Below are 17,609 nucleotides of genomic sequence, written 5' to 3' on the forward strand. Positions count from 1 at the left end.
TTCTTGTCCTGGTGTTTGGTTTGTCTGCAGCATGCTTTTTCATTCTTAGCATCTCAGTCTAGTTGGTTTCAGTTTTCGGTTGATGCTGGGATGAAACATGCACAATGCATGTTGCACAGTAAGTGTTTTTTATTTATCATGTGCTTGATTCAATTTCATCTTTATTTCTATAGCGCTATTACAATGAAGATTGTGTCAAAGCAGCCTAACATAGAAGTTTATAGTTAATTGAAACTCTGACAGTCCGTTTTTTCAGAGTTGAAGTTCAGTTTAGTTCAGTTCAGTCTGGTTTAATTTTCATTGCTGAAAGTCCAAACATTGAAGTGCAAATCAATCGATTCGAGACATGCAAGCCAGTGGTAACAGCGAGGAAAAACTTCACCATTTGAAGAAAGGATAAAAAAAGCCTTGAGAGAAACCAGGCTTAGTGGGGCAAGACCATTTCTTCTATGGCCAAACTTCTTGTGTAGAGCTGCAATCTAAGCGCTGGAGGCTGGAGAAAGCAGGACGTCCATTGTAGAGAAGCTGCAGGAGGAGAGGTCACCAGATGGTGTACAGGCTGGCCCTTCACAATCAATGCAACGGCTTGTCTGTCATTGGGGCCTTACAGCAATCAGTCTCATGCTGATGTCTTTTGTTCTATTTTTGTTGTTTTTGCGTTTAGCAAGTGGTTCACGTTTACACGCACCGCTTGCTTTAGTGTTGTGTTTCATGTGAACATGAGGTTAATGAGTTCTCTCATTGGCTGCGTGTTCTAGTCCTGTTTTCTCATGAGCACATGGCTTGTGTTGTGTTTGGGTCATGTGTTCTCCCAACTATTGTCTAGTCCCACCCTCCTTGTTTTCCTATTATTAGTTTATTCAGTTCACCTGTTTGTTTATCAATTCTTTCTGCTTATAGCTCGCTCTTGTCTGAAGTTGTCGTTCATCATACACCGTATTTTGCTCTTGTCAAGTCTTGTCTAGATCCTTCCTTCCTGTACTGCCAGCTCAGCCAAGTTTGTGTTTTGTCTTTTAGTTAATGTTTATGTTGCCATTTTGTTTTATTTTATTATTAATAAATACCTATATTGTATTGCACTTGAGTCCTCCTTTCCCTACACCAATCAAGACATTAACCCTTTAGATAGACCTGTGCAAAAATGTTTCTGGCTTTTATATGGAGTTTAATGGAGAAAAACAGCAGATTTTAGTGTGTGTGCATAAATACACTTACTATGTTCTGAACTGCTTATTTTGATTTTCTTGACATATGAAGGTAAGTGCACAATGGTCTCTCTTGCACGCTCACACCCTCACACACACTTAACTCCATATAGAAATCAGAAACTAAGCTTTTAAAAATTTTACTTCTTCCAAAAGGGAAAACCAGCAACGATCAAGAATGCATGATTTTAGGTGTCATGACTTTGCAATCAAAAAATGTCATTATAATGGAAGTCAATGGGGCAAATACAGGCAACAACATAACGAAAGGGTAGTAAATTTGCCCAAAGTGTATTGTTCTTAAAGCATTTTCCCAAAATATATGTCAAAATAAGATTTGTCACCAAATATTATCCCATTTGCTGAAACACATAGAAAGTTGTGGCCAAATTGAGACTCACAATCACCCCAGAGTGCATGAAAACATCCCATACAGCACACAAGGGTTAATCCTAACTCTTTCTAAACAGAAAAATCTATTTCATTCTTGACATCGGATTTGACTGTCAGCTCAAATATCCCAAATGTGCATTATATTTACCAGGAAGATCTTTAAACTGTTTGACACACTGGTGCATAGTCTTGTAAGCATCAGTGACATTACGCTCCAGCTGTTCAGGGTTGATGGCTGCCAGCGGGTCATTGAGCCAGCTTTCATGCCATCGCAGCCAATCTGATGTTGTTTTCCACAGGTCATGAAATGGCTGAAAGTCTCGGTTTAGCTTCTGTAACTCTGTGTACTAGACCACAAGCAAATAATAATTACGAAATCATCATGAAAAAATGCAGGGCTCCACACAATTCATTCATGTTTTCCTGACAAAAATTGATTAAGTTAAGTGGATTGAATATAAAACAATTAATCCCTCCAAAAAACTCAAGATCTGTGTTTATTCAGCTCATTTAAAAAAAAGTAGTTTGAACAAGCAGCACAAATCTTGTTATTTAAGTGTAGTTTTTAACTAAATGGTTTTATCAATTAACTATGAAAAGATGTAATGTCTCCAAAATTAGATCATGAAACAATAAATCCTCATTCTGTAGTACAAACCTACATTAGTAACTGGTTTTCCAAAGAGTCGTTCACGGTTATTGTAAAGCTGCGCCATTTCCTGGCACTCTTTCAGCTGTTTGCCTACTCTTCGCACTTCATTTGCCACTTCGTGTGCTCGCTCAAGGTTTGTATAACCAGAAAATCCAGCCACCACCATCTGAAAATGAACAAAGAAAACTTCATTGTAATGCTTGGGTATCTTTTGACTCTATGGTAACTGAGCAAACCTGACCTCGAGGAAACTCAAGCGTTCCAGGAAGCTGTTTTGATCTGCAACCTGGATCTTATCGAAACGTTCTTCATCGTCAACATGCTGAGCACTCACTGTTTCCATCTGGGTCAGGATGTTATGGGGCCAGGCCATTGCTGACCACCTACACAAAATTTAGCATTGATTTTATAACACAGATCCTAGCATCACAGATCAATCCTAGCATCTGCTATAGTATCATATACTCACTTCTCTTTGAATTCCTCATCGGAAAGACTGTAGTAGAATTCATCTATTAGATCATAATCAGACATGGCTTTGGATAAAATCTCCTGCAAGAGGCCATCAGAAAAGGAAAACAGGAAAAGTTTATGTATTTCAAATTTCACAACAGTGAAATAATGAGACTTTCAAAATATTATCTAAACAAGAATGATGTCACCACTTTCTGTCACTTCTTTATTAAACTTTCACATTAAATGCAAACATTGCCATCTAGATTTTTTACATTTGTGAACATGGACCCTGGTCTAATGCACAAGTATATTCATGAGAACAGCCAAAAATACACTGTATTGGTCAAAACTTTCGATTTCTCTTTGATGTGAAAACTATTGAGATTATGCTCCAAGACATTTTGTAAAATTCCACCTGTAAATATATCAAAATCAAATTTGTGATATGCTTTGCTAAACATGTCCTATAGGCAACTTTAAAAGTGATTTTCTCAGTTTTTAGATTTGGTCTAACACAATAGTTGAATCTTGACCTAATATTGTCCTATTGGAAAGCTTATTTATTCAGCTTTAAGATAATTTATCAATCCCAATTTTCTAAAATCGCCATGGTTACATTTTATGAATGTTAAAGTTCAAAGCATGCAGTTGCAGTGATATTTTAAGTGATTTTAGCACACAACAAAGTCTTGGATGTTTATTGGATGTTTGTGTACATTACTTGGATGTTCTGGGTGTTTGCTGAGTTTGCTAATGAGTTGCTGTGCAAAGACAACAGACCAATATCTCAAATCTGTATGATTTTCAAGTGTACATATATCCCACATTTGGACTAATCTTATGAATTAATGGTGTATTGCTGATTACCAGTAACTGTACAGTACCTCATGCGCTTTTAGTTGTTCAGGGACTTGTTTCATCCATTCTCTTTGCTCTGTGAGCTCCTCAATGCTGCTGGGCTTCTCAAACAGTTTTTTGCTGATAGCTTTACACTCCTTACATGCCTAAAATACATGCATAATTACATTTAAAGGCCAATTTGCAACAACGTTTTGTTGGGTTAGTCAATGTGATCAACGTTGAGTCTTTTGGTGTCTGTCAGAGAATATTCTCAATGACTGAACATGCACTTAACTGGTCACAGAATGTCTGAGAAGTGATGTGCTATAATTTGGTTACTGTTCACATTTGTCAACATTTGCCACTTTGGTGTGATCTTTGTGTTGCATTTAGAATTAAAGGGGAAGTTCACCCAAAAATTGAACACAAATTAAGATATTTCGAAAAATGATGGTTGCTGGTACCCATTGACTTCCATAGAATTTTTATCCTACGATGGAAGTCCAGCAATTAGCATTCTTTAAAATCTTCTTTTTATGAAGAAGAAGAGATTGAAACTAAAAGAAAGAAATGACTAAATGTTTAAAACAGCATGCAAGAGAGTAAATGATGAGGTCATTTTCATTTTTGGGTGAACTATTCCTTTTAAAATGCATCTAGTTCTAATGAACCATGACTTACATCCTGCATCTGTTGACGTAATCTCAGGGCAAGACGGTCTAGCAATGCTTTGGCAAGACCTTTCCGTTTCTTTACCAGACTTTGCCGGATGGCTTCGACATTGACCATGAACGGTCCGATGATAATGGCAGACGGAATGGACTTATTTAAATGTTCCACCTCCATCAGGTGCTCCAGAACCTCCTGCTTCACTTCCTGAGGTGTCTGGTTCTCCTGACTGTGCAACCTTGGAGAAATTAAAATATATGCAGAAAAACAATCCTTGGTTTGTATTATATTACAGCCTGCATCAAACTATATATACATTTTATACAACCATTTATATCTAACAGAAAACTAGGCGACAATATACAGATGTACTCAAGATATGTGTTGACGTCGGAGTTGTAGAGCTCAAGGTAGCATTCATATTCACGGTTGTAGGCTTTGAGAGGAATGATGGCCTGTTTCAGAGCTTTACTGATACTCTCCCTCAGATTCTTGACTTCAGGTTCCCACAAGCCCACTGACCATAACACTTCTCCAACAATAAACAGGTTCGGCAATACAAACTGAGGGAATGGGAAACAACAAAGCAGGTCATAATCCTTAATTAATTTGATTTTAATAGTATAAGAAGTTGCTTTGAATATTTATTTAGAGTTTATCTCATCATAAAACTTATTTATCTGCCTGAGATCAAATACAGAACCTTGTCTACTTGAGGCACGTTGTGTGTGGACAGGATTCCTTTATCAAACAGGTTGATAACGGAGGTCTCAAAGCTCTCTAGAGGAGTGCTATAGTGAACCCCAGTCTGGTCAAGCACCAAATCCACTGAGAAAAGTGTCTTCTTTTTTGGCCTGCAAAAAATGTCATGTCAGACTGTGTATGTTATGTATGATACAATGACAAATAGAACATTGAGACACCCTTATATCTAAGCTGATCTATACTAGACCTCTTGATACTAGTGTTTTAGTTAATGTATAAGTCAATTTATATCTGAAACAAATCCTAATCCAAACAGCTTACTTAATAAAAACATTGGGAAAGAAAAACTTGCAAAGAGTGCACAGAATTATATGGTGCTGGATGATAGGAGCATGTGAGTATGCATATGTTTGTTGGTATGATGTGTATAATAAATGTTTATAGCAAATGAAACAATATATTGTTTTCAACAATCTAGTTTTGATCAACTATGATTTAAGTTACTATTTTTGGAATATATGTTACATTAATCAGTGATGGACAGTAAGCATTTTGGTAAGACTTTATTTTGAGTATTAGTGGACTGTCTGCTTAATATCTGTTTATACTGCTCCTACAACAGACATTTAACTGACTATAAGAAACTTTGCAAGTACATGTCAACTTACACTAACCCCAACCTAACAGTCTACTTATAATCTAATGGGAATTAGTTGCATGTACGTAGATGCAGTGTAACTTAAATTCAACAAACGGACCATCAAAATCAAGTGTGACCAATATTTGTATTTTTTCTTTACTTACATTATTTATTTAATTATAATTACGTATATACTTTTTTATGTATCTGTACTTTTTCAGTATTTTTATTTTAGGAAACATTTACTTTTACTTCACTATATTCCAAAACAAAATATTGTACTTTTTTCTCCACTACATTTCCTAAATGAAGTTGAGTAAATAGTTATTTTGATGGAGAGAAATTGTCACCTGCTCAGAGACGAGATAGTGTTTTTTTTTTCATGAACAAGCTGAATTTATTTCAGTTAACCTATTAAATTAGTTCATAAATTGTTCTAAGCATTTAATTTATGAATTGAACTGATATCTGTTCAGAGTCAACAATTCACTGATTCAAATGATCTGTTTGGAGTGAATCTTCAGCAGGGGTGCCAAAACCATTCATTCATTCATTTTCTTTTCGGCTTAAATGATTTATTATTTTGGGGCTGCCACAGTGGAATAAATCGCCAACTTATCCAGCATATGTTTTACACAGCGGATACACATACACAACGGACAATTTAGCTTACCCAATTTAACATGTTTTTAGGGGAAACCGGAGCACCCAGAGAAACCCACGCGCCACCATGCCCAAACCAACCCCAATTAAAGACACCTGAACCAGCTAATCAAGCTGTTACTAGGTATAATAAAACTTCCAGCCAAGTGTGTTGAAGGTAGTTGGAGCCAAACTATACAGGACACTGGCCCTACAGAACCGAGTTTGAACACCCCTGGTTCAGTAAATAATTCACTGATAAAAATTATTTATTTAGAGTGAGTCTCCAGTAAACAACTCACTGATTAAAATGATTTGTTCGGGGTAAGTCTCCAGTAGCAAACAACTCATTGATTCAAATGATCTGTTTAGAGTGAGTCTCCAGTAAACAACTCACTGATGTTTTCACTTGAATTATCAGTATGTTTATTAAAGTAAATAAAGTTTTTGGTAGCGGGCGAAGCAGTGGTGCAGTAGGTAGGGCTGTCGCCTCACAGCAAGAAGGTCGCTGGGTCGCTGGTTCGAGCTTCGGCTCAGTTGGCGTTTCTGTTTGGAGTTTGCAAGTTCTCCCTGCGTTTGCGTGGGTTTCCTCCGGGTGCTCTGGTTTCCCCCGAAGTCCAAAGACATGCGGTACAGGTGAATTGGGTAGGCTAAATTGTCCATAGGGTATAAGTGTGTGTGTGAATGTGTGTGTGGATGTTTCCCAGAGATAGGTTGTGGCTGGAAGGGCATCCGCTGCGTAAAAATGTGCTGGATAAGTTGGTGGTTCATTCCGCTGTGGTGACCCCGGATTAATAAAGGGACTAAGCCGACAAGAAAATGAATGAATGAATGAATGAAGTTTTTTGGTCGTTAAGAACAATAATTCATCAGTAATTAATTGTACTTTTATTCAAAATGAAATATTTAGTGTTTTACTAAATATTTTGAAAAGAAGGACTTTTAAAAGAGGATTATTTATGGGGTATCTGTACCTTACTTAAGTGCCTAATTTTGGTACCACCACTAATTACCACCACAAATTAATGAATCTTTACAAAATATTATTTAGACCTATCAGGGTCACTGTAGAAGTTTGCAGAGTCCCCCTAGTGTACACTGGCTCCTGGTTTGAGAACCACTGATTTACAAATGTAGAAATAATAAAGCATATTTAACGATGAAAATGAGAATTCACATACTTATATGGGCTGTTTATGAGATCGGGACCCCAGGTCAGCTCTTGAGGGCATTGCAAGACACTGTGACAAGCATCAAGAATTAATTTGGTCAAGCTGGCCAGAGAGCCTTGAACCAGGAACCTGAGTGAGTCCTGCTGAAGGCTGCGAATCAGCGCCATCAGGCGACACAGTTTGGACATGCGGTAAACATCACAGCGGGACACTGCAAGGTTGTACCAGCTACATCTCTCATCGCGCAGATTAGACGATATGCCATTACATAAAGCAGGCAACCATGACTCTTCTAGAAACAAATGGATCTGTAGGAAGACAGAGCAAGTGTGTGATGGAAGGTACATTTGTATGTGTATGTGTAGTTGGAAGTTTATTTACCTGTGAATGTTTCTGGGACTGTGCGGACTCAAACTCCTCTAAACGAAGTGACTTTGTGAAGCTGACATAAAACAGGCTCATTTCTGCCACCCGGTTGCACTCTTCTCTTACTCTGGACAGCACCGCGATCACCTCAGCCTTAGTGAGCAGAGAATTAAAGACAAAAGCTGCACGGTTCTTCTCAAAAGGATAGTTTGGGACTGACACGAAGCCTAGAAGGAAAGGAGACAGCAATATGTGTGTGGGCCCATAAAATAAATCACTGTTAAAGCCCTGACAGTCTGAAAGCAGTCTCTTTGCTTTTGATGTCCATCATAGTCTCTACCTCTCTCAGGAACGCTCTCGGGTTGGGTTTGAGGAAGTGTGATGTCCTCTGGCTTGTCCTGTACCACCTTATTAAAGCACATCTGGTTCAGAGTGCGGCTGTATTCCAAATTAAGCTCTTTCTCCAGCTGCTTCTCGCATTCCTGTAGACTGTACAAACAAAAACATGTTATCTATGATAATTATGAGCGGCAGACATCATTTAAGTGCAATTGTATGGTGTGTAACAGGCACGTGCACACATAGGGCCTTATCATACACCCGGCGCAGTGTGGCGCAAGGCGTGACGCAGTAGTCTTTTGGTAGTTTAAGCTTGGTGCAAGAGTCGTTTTGAGGTGTTGCGCTACGCTGTTTAAATAGCAAATGCATTAGCACTCATTTTTGCGCCCATAGGCGTTCTGGCGCTCTGAGGCGGACCGCTGGCGCGTTGCTATTTTGAGAAACTATAATAGATTTTTCATTAGACCAACCCGGTCTAAACTCCGGCGCAGAGTGTTTTATTAAAAACAAGCTTAGATTTGCCCACCTGTCAGGTTTAAGACCATATGGGGCAAAGCATGTGTTTTAGAATATAACGGTTTTTGAGCACATTTTGCTATTATTATTCATTTATTCGTTTGCTGGAAATTAGAACTGAATTTAGGAATAGTTTTGAAACGAATATTTGCGCTTAACAAACAAAAGTATTTATTTATAGACTAATTGATGTCTGTGCGTAAAGGGTTCCCTATCCAAGAGCGAAAGTGAAAGTGATCCATTATCTCTCATTCTCACACAGTAGATGCTCTGTTTAACAGTTTTCTGTTAAAAAACTGTTAACTGTTAACTGTTTGCTTGTGAAATGCTCATTTTTTCCACTTAGACTTACTTTGCGTCCTGTAAATAGCGAATCCGCTCTTGGCGCGACGCAGCTGACTCTTAAAGGGAATGGGAGATGAGACTCTAATTGGTTTATTCTTAAAACACACCTATAACTCATTAAGAAAATAAACTCAACCCTTTTAGACCATGCGCCGAAGCACAAGGCAGATTTCCCGTCCTTAAATTAGCAAAAACTCGTCCTGACACGCCCTGAAAGCATTTGCGCCCTGCGTTTTGCGCATGGACCGTCAAAATAGAACCCATAGGGATCAATGATCTGAAGTTTCTTTCCATTTGGCGTGCGGTATCAAATTCCATTAAAACAATACTTTTCCACCAGTCCTTACTTCATATGTGCATCCAATCCGCTTGTTAAGTGTGACGTCAAGTGAAGCGGCTTCTGGGTCCAAGCGCTCTTTTCAACTGAATGGAGAGACTTATGAAATGGTAATAATAAACGTTTACAAAGCGATTTAATACTTTCGAAAATCACGATCGAAATATATATGTCCATGCCTAATATCCGATGGCCAGAAAGTGATTCATTTTTTTATAAATTGTTGAAATTTTGGTATTTGTTATGCAGCAAGCCCAGAGATTGTTGTGTACACTATGATTTCATATAAAATTAACTTTAATGTGTGATAGGAATAAAACGTGATCATAAACGAATGATTTCTCCACTCAAATGAATGGCATTACGTATCACCAACACGTCACCACTTAACAAGCGGATACCTCAGTTCGCCACGCATGAATGAAATGTTCCTGAATAAAAGTGAAACTGCAAGACTGCAGTTAAAGTAAAAAAACAATAAATTAAATGCCCGAAATTACATGCAAATCCGGAGAAATGTGAATAGCAATGACGTTAATCAAACTATTTGCTATCACATGTAAAAACGGAATTATGGAAGGAACTGAAATATAAACACCTTAATCAAATTATTGTCTTAATCAGTTTTGAACAGTTGGCAATTAATTTGATTGCTGATGTCCATGTAAATGTAGTCAGTGTCAGTTCAGAAATCGTCCTCATTTGCTGATTTATGGATTTTCTATTATGAATACAGAAACCAGTACTGCTGCTTAATATTTTGTGTAAACTTGTGGATTCATACACCTTTGATAAAAACGTACAAAAGATGGTCACTTTTGACAAACTGAACGTATTCTTATTGATAAAAAAATTGTCATTTAAAAATATATACATAATTTGTTGGTATATTTAAATGTATTTACTATATTTTTGTTAATCAAATACTTACCATTTAAGTTGCAGGCCTGATGTGGAAAGTGCATATTTTCTGATGCGTTCTAAACTGGTGGGATGGAGATGCCACACTGGCATACAATCAACAGAATGATGATATAAATTTGAAGCCTCTGTGTTTTGTCTCAAATTCTCTGCAAACTGGACTCTCTGAGCAAAGACACGTGGATCCTCCGCACAAAACAGCAACCTGATCCTGGGAACCCAATACTGGCTCTCCAGCAAAACCCCTGTAAAGGAAGGAAGAGTGGAATGGAAACATAACAGTTCATAAAAGTTCATCCGTATCACTGAATTAAACAGTTCATTAATCAGATATGTCAACTTTCCTATATCAATAGAAATTATGTCAACAGGAGAAGAAAAACAACCAAGCATTGTAAATGGCTTTTACACATGCCTTCTCTCTGTCCTCCATTTAAAATGGGGTTTCCCATTAAATCTCGGACCCATCCATTACAGTCTGCTTTATGCACCAAATACTGCTTCTTTTCCTGGCTGTACTGTAGTACCCCAACCGACTGCCAAGAATACTCCACAGCCGGGCTCTGTGGATCCACTGCACCTCAAACACACGAAGAACAGACCTTTAATTTTTCCCACATGTGCTCATATGGCTCCCAATGGATAGGCTGTAATATGAATTTATTTTCAGAAGGAGCTACAAGACATTTGATGGGATCCATTCGACTACAATAAGTCAGGTATTTGCAGAGGGTTTCGACAGTATCGTACCAGGTGGGATGCTGTTTTTTGTCGGCAACAGGGCTTTGGCTGGAATGGGTTTGCGATTCATGGAGCCTGGCTCATAACCTAAAGCCAGCCATTCCTCTGGAGTACGGCAGTCAAACTCCTCATTGTCGAATATCTGGAAATTGAATGAATATAAAAAGAGAAGCATACGACCAATGATGTAGAAAGTGTGCCTGATTTTAAACTGAAGCCTAAATAATGACCTGAGCAAACAGAGACAATAAAATTAATGTAAATACTTAAAATGAATATACAAGGAACATGCATGACCTCCAAAGACAGGTAGTTTGGATCAGGCTGGTTTTTGGTCTCCGTTCTTGTCTGGTTGCTGGGTATGAGCTGATTAGAGTTGATGCCTTGCTCTGACAAAAGTTTACTTATATCTAATTTCTGATACTCCCTCCTGCGTCTGAGAATTAAAACAGAATACAACAATAATCCATATTACATTTAAAATCTTTTTGAAAAAAAAAATCTTTGTTTATGCATTCAGGTAATACAATTCATACATAAAAACATGCAACAGTAACATGTCAACAAGACTTTTTCAAACAGATGAGGATATTTACTGTGTACTGTATATTTATATTGTTCAATATCAAACATTGCTAAATTTGTGCACAAGTAAAAAAAACTGTCTTCAAAATTACACAGAATTGTAGCAGGTAAAAATAAACACACATTACTTTTAAAAAGTTTGGGAGAGGGCAACATTGGTGGCTCAATGGTTGGCACTTTTGCCTCACAGCAAGAAGGTCACTGGTTCGAGTCCAGGCTGGGTCAGTTGGCGTTTCTGCGTGGAGTTTGCATATTTTCCCTGTGTCGGCGTGGGTTTCCTCCAGGTGCTCCATTTTCTTGCAGCTTAGTCTCTTATTTATCAGGGGTCGTCACAGAGAAATGAACCGGCAACTATTCCAGCAAATGTATTACACAGCGGATACCCTTCAAGCTGCAACCCAGTACTGGAAAACACCCATACACTATCAATAAGGCTAATTTAATTCAGTAAATTTACCTATAGGGCATGTTTTTGGACTGTGGGGGGAACCGGACCACTCAGATGAAACCCATGCCAACACAGGGAGAACATGCAAACTCCACACTGAAATGACAACTGGCCTAGCCGGGACTCAAACCAGCGACCTTCTTGCTGTGCCATCTGATTTGGTGCTCAATTCATAATAATATTATTGTTGAAAACCACTGGGCTCGTTAATAATTTATATATTCTATTTTATTTTGTATTCTGTTTTGGAAAAAAACCTGTATTTGTTTGAAATAGAAATTATTGGAAAATAATAAATGTCTTTTTAATATTAATTTAAAACATAAAAATATTAAAGTCTTTTAAAATAATATTAATAACAAGTAGTAGTGTATTATATATATATATATATATATATATATATATATATATAAAAAAAAAACAATGATTGTTTCCCTTTATTCAAATGTCTATTTACTTTAACCTTGTGTCCCTTTACAAATCTTTTCTTTATTTTTTAAGGATGTCAATATGCTGTAATCTAATTTAATTTGCTTATACCAAAACAGACTTGAGGCCCATTTTTGGTTTGTGTCCCAGCAGTTAAGGACCATTGGTTTAATATATCTATCTGAACTGCTCACCTCTCAATCTCGATCTTGCGGGGCACATGTCCTGGGGGGCAAATATAAGGTAGCTGAACTTTAGGGGTGTAACTGACAGAGTAAAAATCTGTCTCTTGCTGCAGTTGTGGGCCCGGTCCATTCCAGTCTTTCTCCATAGCACTGTGCAGGTCAAGAGGTGTTTTCAACATAGCTGGTAGACCCAAAATCAAAAGAAAATGTGATTAGTTTGAGCATTTGTGTTTTGACTTAAGTGTTGGTTGATTTCTTACTTTTGCAGGAGTTGGACTTGCGTCCCCCCTGGCACAGTAAACTTTGCTGGGACACTGGACCTTGTTTGTAAAACTAAAAACAGCATTAGTTTTGGTGATTATAGTTTATAAGTTTAAGATGTGTGTAATTATACAGTATGTGTGTAATTGTGTGAATTAGTAGGGCCCCATGATTTCTGTGATGTGGAAAACACAAGCAAAATAGTGGAAGTCAATGCAAACTGCATAGATTTACTGCTTTATGCTTTAATACTTCATTTTATGCTCAACTGTTTATTTGACAGAACATTTTAAAAATGAATGAATGAATGAATGAATGAATGAATGAATGAATTTTTGTGTAAAGTGTTTATTAATATTAATTGATTTGTGAAAAAAAAATTATATGAATTTTGGAAAATTCTTAAATTATTTTCTAGAATTATGTTTATTAGTATCTATTAACATTTTAACAGCTTTACATGAACTATGTTAGTCACTTGATTAAAGTTCTTGGAAAAAAAATTATAAGATAAAATGGAATTTAGAATAAATAAATAAATAAATAAGTGTGGTGAAGGGTGGCACAGTGGGTAGTGATGTCGCCTCACAGCAAGAAGGTCACTGGTTTGAACCGGGTGCTTCGGTTTTCCCCACAGTCCAAAAACATGCGCTATAGGTGAATTGGGAAAGCTAAATTGTCCATAGTGTATGTGTGTGAATGAAAGTGTATGAATGCTTCCCAGTCATGGGTTGCAGCTGGAAAGGCATCTGCTGCAATAAATAAATAAATAAATGTCATATAGGACCTTGTTAATATTACAACAGTAACATGTTTTTCAGGTTTTATGGATTCTTTTGATTACATTTTTTTTCTGATAAAATACTATCTGTAATACATTTCATATTGTACATACTGTATTACATCATAAACATATAATGCAAATAATGACATAAATAATGCAAAAAAACGATTATGTTAATCTACTTTTAAATATAATAATAAATCAAATATCAAATATTTTAATACATGTTTTGTAAATTATAAACACAGAAGAATTGAGAAAAATAATTACATTTAATTTAGAAAAAAAGTGATTTTATAAAGTCATTTTTTAAAATTAAAATATTAATGATACATGTGTATTAAATTAATAAATACAAAATAATAAATGAATGGGACAGTCAGAAATTATGTAAATAATCTAAAAATACTTTGGGGTCAGTAGGATTTTTTAATGTTTTAAAATGAGCTTCTCCTGCTCACCAAGGCTGAATTTATTTGATCAAAGATACAGTCTAAATTGTAAAATTGTGAAATGCTATTCCACTACAAAATAACTGTTCAAAAGTAGTTTATCATTTTATTTAATCATTTATTGCATTGATTTGGATGATGAATTTTCAGCTGATTACTTTAGTTTTCAGAATCACATGATCCTTCAGAAATCACTCTAATATTACCCATTATTGTTATTATTATTATTATTAATATTATTATTATTATTCATTCATATATTTTCTTTTCGGCTTAGTCCCTTTATTAATCTGGCGTCGCCACAGTGGAATGAACCGCCTACTTATCCAGCATATGTTTTACGCAGCGGATGCCTTTCCAGATGCAATTCATCATTGGGAAGCACCTACTCACTTTCATTCACACATACACCACTGAGAATTTAGCTTACCCAATTTACCTATAGAGTATTGTGGGGGAAACCAGAGCACTCGGAGGAAACCCACGCCAACACGGGGAGAACATGCAAACTCCATACAGAAACGCCAACTGACCCATTTAAAAAATGCTGTCTTGATGAACAAAATAATTTTATTTAACAAAAAAAAAAAAACAACTTTAAAAATCAAACTTTTGGCCAGCAGTATAATAAAAAAAATCAATTCTGAGGAAAATAAAATTGGAAGAAAAAATAAACAGTTTTCAAAGGGCTCTTACTAAGGGAATACATGATAGGAAGAAGCACTACAAGAAGAAAAAAGCTGTTTACCTGTTGTGTTTTGTCTGATTTAATGTTAGTTATGAGCTCAGAGTAGATGCCCCTTAAAGGCAGAAGTTTGCCCCTGTGAGTCTCTCTAGACTTGTTTGGAGGTTTAGGGTGAAATATGCCAGATCCGCAAAGAGGTATTTCACTTTTCGTCTGTTTATTGTCCATAATCCCTATCCACAGACCGTAATATAAGATACAAAGTTACACAAAAGCAAACATAAACAAACACTGTTACAATGTAGACTATCTATCACTGTATTTCAATGAAATGCTGCAATACAATGTTACATTGCGGTCGACATAATAGAAATCGGTTAAATCTAACGTTACCTCACTTCAAATCACAGCAGCTGACAGGCATCCCGTAAATTATGAGGCATAAAGTTATTGGAAGATATTAAAAGTACAAACCTTCGGTAAATTAACACGGCTAATGAGTATGTCGTGTTTATTTTCGTCTTCCACGGCGGTTAATATATTTTACTGTCATTTAGTGACGGTGGTTGCTAAGGGCGACGCTGTTCACGTGGGACTTGTTGTAGATTCCTGTGCACGAGGAGACTGGTGGCGCGCTTTACACAGGCAGTTACTGTGGAGAGCAAAACAAACAACCGAGTGCTTTGCGCAATGCTTTCAAGTCAAGTCAGCACTAAAAAGAAATAAAATATGTGTCTGAGATCCTGTTACATGTATTTTTGAGGTTTAAAAAAAATAAAGGTCTGCTCAAATAAATGTACTATTTAATAAATAGGATAGTTATGCTATTTTTCATAATATTTGATTCTCTTATACAGACTATTTCAATATGGTAATGTCAATGGCCCATAAACATTTCCTGGTAGTTGTCAAACTATATCATAACTGTAATAAGAGGCAATTCAATCATAACTTAATGTTAAAACAGAAATAAAAATATTTATCAAAAATAACATGAGTCTCAAAAGCTATATAAATTAAAAATGTAAAACAGGAAATTTGTTGTGACCCTATTTTTATTTTTTATTTTTTTACATCCCTCAAAGTGGTCAATATGTTAAATGGAAAGTATAATTAAACTTAATTAATGCTGAAACAGTTAAACGATCGTTAACAAATGTAATTTAAAATAAAAGTCTCATTTTTACGACAAGCTGGGGGCCTACAAAAAGTTGTCATTTACGAGATAAAAAAATAATAGTTATAAGATATGATACAGAAGATACATTAAACTGTTGTATGAAATAAAAGTTGAGAAAGTAAAAATATATACACATATGTACACTCACAATCACCGGACACTTTTTAGGTACACCTTACTAGTAGCCTACCGGGTCAGAACTGCCTTAATCCTTTGTGGCATCAATTCAACAAGGTACTAGAAATATTCTTTAGAGATTGTGGGTCCATACTGACATGATAGCATCACGCATTTACTGCAGATTTTTCGGCGGCACATCCATGATTCGAATCTCTCGTTCCACCGCATCCCAAAGGTGCTCTACTGGATTGAGTTCTGGTGACTGTGGAGGCAATTGTCATGTTCAAGAAACCAGTCTGAGATGATTCATTCTTTATGACATGGTGCGTTATCCTGCTGGAAGTAGCCATTAGAAGATGGGTCAAAAAAAGTGGAACATGATCGGCAACAATGCTCAGGTAGATTGTGGCAATATATGGGTGGTCTGAAATACTCAGACCACCCATAAGGTATACCTGTCCAGCAGTTGGACAGGTATACCTTATAAAGTGGCCGATGAGTGTATAAGGTGAAGGATTAGATACAGATAATTATGAAATAATGATAATCATGATTGTCATGTGGGGTAAATGGAATTTAATGCAAAATTTATTAAATGTTTATGATTATACACTTGTGTGCCGCCCACTGAAATGTAAAGTACATGATCAATCATTGGTGGCATACAACAAAGCCTGGTTTAAAGAGAAGGCTAAAAGTAATGCTAAAAATGCATTAATGATGACTGTAGAAAGCGAAAGCCGAATCACAAACAGTTAAGGAGCTTTTAACGTTCATTTAGGCGCAAAAAAGGACATGTACAGAATTGACTGACCCACCCTCCTCCTTCCCTAAACCCAACCAATAGTGTTTTCAAAAGCACTGACTGACCCGCCCACACAATTCCCTAAAATGAAGCAACAGTTTTAAAAAGGAATCCAGAAAAAGAAAAGCTCTCACTTGATTTTCACCATGTTATCAGATTTTACCACATTCTCACCCTGTTATTTGCTTTTTTATTTTATTTTTTTGGATTCTGTTTTAGTCTTAACCGCGTTCTGAAAACTGTTCTTTGCCAGACTCAAACCCCATTGTCGTGATGAACTCCTCTGTGCATTTCAAGTATGCCAACGTACATTGCAAGCCACTGGACAAACTGGTAACAGCAGGAAAGCCGGTGATACAGAGGTAAGCGGTCAGCTGGTAAGCACAAAAGGAAACGGCATCATACTGCCCCATAGCGTTTTAAAGACGAAATACAGTCATATAAACTTTGGCTACATAATTTGCGATCTCCCTAAATGTATATAAAGCTACGTTTTCAGAATGAGCCTATGTTAAATATAGTGGATATAGTAATACATTATGTTCATACATGGGCATATGAACACAGATATATACAATTATAGTTATATGGGTAATAATTTAGCTATTATTTCTATTCGATTAAAACTCCAAGTAGGTGGAAACTTATATAAGCACAATGAGACTGAGTTGTTTTTTGGCTCTACTTTGAAAATCCACTTATCTTCTTATTGGCATAGTTTCTGATATTCTGACAT

The 17,609-nt window shown here is 36.5% G+C and overlaps 1 protein-coding gene across 3 annotated transcripts in view; it reads right to left on the reverse strand.

Annotated features, from left to right (window-relative positions):
- Positions 1–15,339, reverse strand: part of dnah1 (dynein, axonemal, heavy chain 1) — an 88,635-nt gene extending 73,296 nt beyond the window's left edge. The window contains exons 1-19 of one of the 3 annotated variants that reach the window (XM_087273959.1): positions 15,243–15,339; positions 14,832–15,001; positions 12,847–12,919; positions 12,596–12,767; positions 11,237–11,375; positions 10,949–11,081; positions 10,614–10,772; positions 10,209–10,443; positions 8,081–8,229; positions 7,756–7,967; positions 7,384–7,682; positions 4,919–5,069; positions 4,588–4,778; positions 4,228–4,453; positions 3,591–3,710; positions 2,720–2,802; positions 2,492–2,633; positions 2,261–2,416; positions 1,747–1,945 (exon numbers count right to left, since the gene is read on the reverse strand). In XM_087273959.1, coding sequence (XP_087130085.1) covers positions 1,747–1,945; positions 2,261–2,416; positions 2,492–2,633; positions 2,720–2,802; positions 3,591–3,710; positions 4,228–4,453; positions 4,588–4,778; positions 4,919–5,069; positions 7,384–7,682; positions 7,756–7,967; positions 8,081–8,229; positions 10,209–10,443; positions 10,614–10,772; positions 10,949–11,081; positions 11,237–11,375; positions 12,596–12,767; positions 12,847–12,919; positions 14,832–14,996 — 3,004 coding nt within the window. In that variant the 5' untranslated portion in view covers positions 14,997–15,001; positions 15,243–15,339. Of the gene's footprint in view, positions 1–1,746; positions 1,946–2,260; positions 2,417–2,491; positions 2,634–2,719; positions 2,803–3,590; positions 3,711–4,227; positions 4,454–4,587; positions 4,779–4,918; positions 5,070–7,383; positions 7,683–7,755; positions 7,968–8,080; positions 8,230–10,208; positions 10,444–10,613; positions 10,779–10,948; positions 11,082–11,236; positions 11,376–12,595; positions 12,768–12,846; positions 12,920–14,831; positions 15,002–15,242 lie in introns of those variants that run through there. The other 2 variants (XM_087273957.1, XM_087273958.1) reach the window with 2 other exon arrangements.
- Between the last annotated feature and the right edge of the window lie 2,270 nt (positions 15,340–17,609).

This window comes from Danio rerio, chromosome 11 (genome assembly GCF_052040795.2).
Source record: "Danio rerio strain M-AB ecotype USA chromosome 11, GRCz13ab, whole genome shotgun sequence".
Classification (NCBI taxonomy): Eukaryota; Metazoa; Chordata; class Actinopteri; order Cypriniformes; family Danionidae; genus Danio; species Danio rerio.